Genomic DNA, 6,176 nt, shown 5'->3' with positions numbered 1-6,176 from the left:
GGAGATTCCTGAACTGCTTATTTTCAGAGCTCATTGCTTTTGGTAAACTTTTTGAAGATAATATGCAAGAATATTTTGGTAGCTGTTTTTAAACGGTTTGATATTGTGAAATGAATACAGGGCCAAGAGCTCTTGAATTCTCCTGACAGCATTACTTTAAGATTATTTTGTGATGAACTGTGATGTCAGACTCCTTAAGTTAAAAAAAAAAAAAAAAGGCAGGAATAACCTGCAGCTTGTGACAGCCTGTGGAATATATCTGTGTAACTACATCGCACTGAACTCCACTGACACAGTGATAATAAACCTCAATGAGAATTTAAGTTTCCACCTTGCAGCAAGTCTGCTGTCTCTCCCCCTGCTCTCCCATACTGTCTGCGGAGCTGAGCCAAAGCACCCAAGGACTCACTGAAGCTGAATTGTCTTCTTGCTTCTCTGGAAGAGAGTCCTACAAGTCCACAGTGGTGGAAAACTGCACAGACCACCACAGAAGAAAGGCAGGCCAACGTTGAGCCCTATCCAGCCTGTTCATGGTAACACACAAAGAGGCAGGTGGAGAGAAGAGGTTATTCCTGGCTCTACTTGGAAATGAGCCCCAGAAGGTAACTAACTTCTGGGTGCCACAGCTGGCTGTCAGTTGCTCAGCTCCCTTGTCACTGGGGAAGGGAGCAGGCAGGGAGAGTGCTGACAGCTGCTGTGGCTGCATGAACGCCCTAGTTCCTGTCATGTCTTGGGGATGAATGAGCCTCCTCCCTTTGCTCTTCAGTGCATAGGTGGGTAATAACAGACCTGAAAGCACAGGGCTTTGTGGCTATATCTTTGGGCAGGGACTGCTGCAGGCACTGTTTTAGGAGGTTTCAAGAAGTAAATTGACTTTCAAAGGCATGGAGTATCCACAGCTCTGTCTGGGCTCTCTGGGTGATGCATGCCTCTGAAAGGACCAAACCAAGCTTTCCCAAATACCATGTTCGCCCCAGATGACCAATTCTCTTAGTCATTGGTTTCACTCCAGTCACTTTGTTCCTGAACCAAATAACCACAAAAATTCATAAAATGTATGCTTTGTTCCCTGGACAGATTTTCCTCTTGGTGAAAATTAATATATTGATTCTATTTCTATAAACATCTTTCTGTGAAACAATTCTGAAGTGAATGCTCCTGAAGACCACATCCATATGTTAAGCTTCTTGATAGAGGCCTTAATGCTGACACTAGATTTCAGACTGCTGGAAAGACAGTTGTTCTCACTTGTACTTCCCAAGAGTGCATAGAACTTTTATCTAATACCGTTGGTAGAATTTATATGTAATTTAAACACTCTTTGAAGCAGCAAGAGATGTGATTGGCATTCCTTTACTACCTCTCTTTCAGAAAGGAATGGGAAGAAGTATGGCCTCAGCCTGCCATAATAGTATGAAATAATACTTCTTTTCAAGGGAAAATATTTAAATTTTCTCTCGATATGATAGCCATGACAAGGATCAGTCCAAAAGATGATTTCCTGTCTCCAAAGGAAATTTCCAACCTAAAATATGAAAGCATGAGCTTTATTTCCACAGCTTAAGTTTCTTGAGCTGTTTCTGGATGAATTCCCCACAAATCAAGAAGATGGTTTTCCTCTCAAATCATTTCTTGGCATACTTGATGAGCTCTTGCCTAAAGTACAAGGCACAAAGTTGTTTTTCTAAGATGGAGACGGATTTTAGTAGCACCTGGGATGAAGCCACCAGTTTATTTCATAACAGTCATTGGGTGATAGCTGATAAAAGACCAAATGAAACTGATAGCAGAAACAGAAGGCTTCATCTCCATTGTTGTATGGCCTTCATAGCACTGATTTGCTTTACACGTGAGATAAATATTTGACTCTTAATGATTCATGCTAAATATGCAGCAAGAGTTACAGACAGGTACTAGTTTAGTAGGTATCTTGGAATTACTAGTGATCTTCTTGTTTTGTTCCCCCTCTGTGCAGTGGGGATCTTTCCCATGTAAAGAAACCCAAGATTTTGACTTCAGAAAGAGCTCACACTTCAGACTGCAGCAGTAAGTTTGCTGGCCTTGATTGGAGACTGGCTCATTCAGGGGACTCCTGCTAGGTACACTTCAATGATGTCAAAAAAAGGTGGGAGGAAAAGAGAATTTAAAAATATATTCTAATAGACCACAGGCACTTTTCATGACGTCTCCTTTTCCCACTGGTTGGTAATAGTTTCAGAACTTCACTAAATAAGTTCAATATATAAAGATTAAACAATTTAGAGACATTTACTTGTAAGTGAGATTGTTTTTATTAATTGTATTTTTACTGTATGCTGGCCTCATATTCTTTAGTAGCAAAATTAATGTTTGCACTGTCATGCATCCATCTAAGAGATTCATATTGCAATCAGGAATTACTCTTTCTGTTCATGTGTTGGAGAGAAAAAAGTGAAAGTGTGTGCAAGAGCCAAATTCAACATTAGACCTGAATTCTAAGTCTTGGTATTTAGAAGAGCAGACAATGAAACACTCAAGTTGCTTCAAAAATACAATGTGAATTTACCTCTGAACTCTTCAGAACACAACATGTGTTCATACTGAATTTGAGTTGGATCATAAAACAATTCTTTATTTGAACTATGGGAGGGGGTAAAACCAACACAAATAACAAAATCTCAATTCTTTACTGCAGCATCTTTTGGCTTCTTAGGTCCTTTTGCCCAGACCTCCTCACCTTGTGAGCCCCAAAGCACCTCTTGATGTTATGGATTAGCTTGCCCATTTGACTTTCACTGGTACCACTGGAGAACAACTTTTTGGCATCCTCTTCATGCCTGGACTCCTGCTGAGTACCCCATGGGCCTCATCTAGCTTCTGTGCTTGTAAAGGTCAGCAGCAATCCTATAGGTTATTTATTTAACTAATACTCCTTTTTAAACTCCTACCTTTGCAGGGAGCGGAAGTAAACTTCACGTATTTTCAAACAATCCATTTCTTCCTGACTGAACAATTATGAAGTCTGATGAATTAACCATTCCAACTGGTCTGCCATGGGCACACTGTTCCTTACAAATGGTGTGTGCCACATATCTCAGGCCTGCAGTGGTTCCCTTTACTGTGTGGGTGACCAGAACATGGAAAGCAGCAGCTCAGGAAAGGATTTATGGGTCAGTGGCAAAGCAGAAGTTACCAAAAAGAACTAATGAGAAGTTTAGATACCTAAGTGGAAAATTGTGATCAGAAAAAGAGAGGTGATCTTAGCTCTGTATGAACCATTACTGAGAGAGACACAGCAGTGCTTGGTACTATCCCAGTATCCCTTCTGCAAGGCATCTTCAGAAACAGGAGAGTGTGGTTCTGGTTCTGGAAAAATTCTATAAGTTTGAACCTTAGGAGTGTGGGAGATGTAAATGACACAGCCTATTTAGTTTAGCGGGAAGAAAATAGATCAAAATGCAAATCAGTTTACAGTGTAGTAAAATCAAAAGAGAGAAAAGGCCTAGCTGACATGCAGCTATATCCACTGTTGGAAACTGAAGCCTTCGTATTAGAAATAAAGCCCAAGTTTTAGCAGACAAAATAGCGAACTTGGCAAAAAATACCCAAAGAAATAGTGTGTTGTCATCTCTTAATGTTTTAAAACCAAAACTGCACATCATAAAATGAAAGCTGATCATCTTCATACAGCAAGGCCTGACCAGGAGAGATATCTTTAAATTACCTTTGGTTGCTTGCTTGCTTTACTGGTGATACAGGTCTCACCTTCTATAAAAGCTCAGAGGTCACTTCAGCCATGGTCTACAGCTGCGTAATTCCTAGAGAAAGTCCATTTACTATTAACAAAGATATTCTTAGCTCACGGAATGACTTTTGGAAGAAAAAATAAAATGGCAAAATCTGCCCACATTATAACAAAACATATATTCAAGAAATGCATTCAGATTTTTTTCTCCAGAAAATACTCTGCATATTTTATTAGAGCATTTTAAAACTGATAATTGAAGTATTTTATTAGTGAAACAGCACTTGTCCCGTTTACCGTATTTTAATGGTGCTCTCCCCAGCCCTCCAGCCAAGCAGATGTTGCACATTGCAGATGACAACGCCTTTGCCAAGTTTGCTTCCCTGCCAAACCCACAGACTTTTTTTTCTTTTTTTTTTTTTTTTAGCTCTGTGTCAGAGTCAGATAGAGTTCATTGCCCCGGCGCCCCTGCAGCTAACCCGCGAGTGCCCGGCTGCAGGGACAGCTCCGGGAGGCAGCACCGGGATGCTCGGCGACCCCGGCTCTTCTCGGGGGAGGGGGCTCACCCTTGCCTGAGGGGTTTCGAGGGGAGCGGGGTGCCGGCTCGGCTTGGAGAGACGGGTGTGCTCAGCTACCCGGTGCCCCGCGGGGGCCCGGCACGTCGGTCCCGGCTCCCTCTGACGGGCCCTGCAAACAGCACGGGTCCCTGGATGTGAGGCCGCTGGCCCACTCCTGGCCCGGATGGGAGCCAAGCCCGTAGCCGCGCAGTCCCCGCGGGCGGCCCCTCTCTCTGCCCTCTGCGCCCGCATTCTGCAGCAGAAGCGTTTGCGGAAAGCTGCAGAGCTGCGAAGCCGATTTGACCTTCCACTTGTGTATGTAAGGGCTGGCGAAGGTTCTCCGCCGGCCGGCGGGATGCTGCGCCCAATGGCAAACCGGGCCTGTGGTTTGTGCCACTTTTGTTTTAATTTTAGCGGATATCGCTTAATATTGACCATCTCCAATTTTCGAGGTAGTGACGAAAGGTCAGATCTGACGCATGTTCCTCCCCCTAATCAGCCTATTTGCAAATAATTAATAAGGGCACAATTAGCCAGTAATGATGGGACCCGCAGTTACGGTCTTCCTGATGGTAACAGGGGATTGATGCTGCTGAGCACATCTCCTTTTCATGACTCAGTCGAGGTTCTGCGATGAGCGCTTTTGATCTCTGTCAGAAATAACCCCAAGACCTCCCTCCAAATAAAGCCCTAACAAGAAGTCAGAAGAGCACCGTAGCTATGTTTGCTTTTGGTTTTTATTATCAACAATCAATTAATGGTACACTCTTGGAAAACTATATGCACATGTAGAAATATTTCCCCTTTTAAATAGAAGCATTCATTTGAACCACATATAAATAAATCTGAAAACCCTGAACATAATTTATGACGATTATGCTCACAAACATATTCCAACAGGTAGGGAAAAGAAAAAATGAGACGACATGCAACCGATAACAAAAATATATATAATTGCCTGAACCTGGTGTCTCTAAACGCAAAGGTAACCGAACCCGTGAGAACCTTATTTCTCCATAAAGACACGCCATAGAGACTACGAGAAGGGAAAACATTATTTATACGGTCAACTAGACAAGTCTGTACTGATATTAACACTATACAGTTGAGTCACAGAACACAGTTGTAGAAAGACACGGAAAAAGAGAAAGCATACCTGGCGACATTCAACTAAGAGCTATAGTTTGTGCCTTTTAAAATAAAATTAGAAAACCCTAACGGAGATGCCTAAAAACTGCGTGGACCGTGTAATAATAATAATTAATAATAATTAATTAATTAATAATAAATACAGGCCGCCGGCCGTGAGAGGCGCGGGCCCTGCAGGGTCCGGATCCGCGGTGCGGAGGCGGCGGCTGTCGCCGGGTCAGGGCCGAACCCGGCGGGGCACCGGTGGCGGGGGCAACGGAGAGACCCAGGACCCAACGGAGGGACAGTGACATCGGACGGCGGAGGAAGAACCGCCCACAGGCGCGGGCCGGGGGCGGCGGGAGGGCGGCGTGGGAAGAGGGGAGGAGGGGAAGAAGACACTTTGTCCCTCCGGCTGACCGTGAAAAGGAACTTAAAAAACCCCACGGGCGAGCAGGGTGTCCCCCCTCGCCGCCGGGCCGCCCGCGGGCAGAGTCGCCGCGGCCCCGCCGCTACCCCCGCGCCCGCGCAGCGCCCCCCGCGCAGCCGCCCCCCCGCCCCGCCCCGGCGGAGGCGCTGCGGGACCGGCCCCGCCGCCGGGCCGGGGGCGAGAGAAGCCGGGCGCGGCCCCCCAGGGGGACGCGGGGTCCCTGCCCCGCGGAGCCCGGCGCAGCCCGGGCCCCTGGTCATTGCTACGGGCGGGCGGCGGGTACTAATGAGCGGGAGGGGCCGCCGCCGCTGCCGCCGCCGCCGCTCAGAACATGCCG

The 6,176-nt window shown here is 45.8% G+C and overlaps 1 protein-coding gene across 1 annotated transcript in view; it reads right to left on the bottom strand.

Annotated features, from left to right (window-relative positions):
- Positions 1–6,089: 6,089 nt before the first annotated feature.
- PHOX2B (paired like homeobox 2B) overlaps positions 6,090–6,176 on the bottom strand; it is a 2,086-nt gene continuing 1,999 nt past the window's right edge. The window contains exon 3 of the mRNA XM_027731623.2: positions 6,090–6,176. This exon is cut by the window's right edge and continues 443 nt beyond it. Coding sequence (XP_027587424.1) covers positions 6,164–6,176 — 13 coding nt within the window. The 3' untranslated portion in view covers positions 6,090–6,163.

The sequence above is a fragment of the Pipra filicauda genome, unplaced genomic scaffold, assembly GCF_003945595.2.
Source record: "Pipra filicauda isolate LSUMZ 115617 unplaced genomic scaffold, ASM394559v2 scaffold38_size3968069_pilon, whole genome shotgun sequence".
Classification (NCBI taxonomy): domain Eukaryota; kingdom Metazoa; phylum Chordata; class Aves; order Passeriformes; family Pipridae; genus Pipra; species Pipra filicauda.
This window is presented reverse-complemented; position numbering and strand designations above follow the sequence as displayed.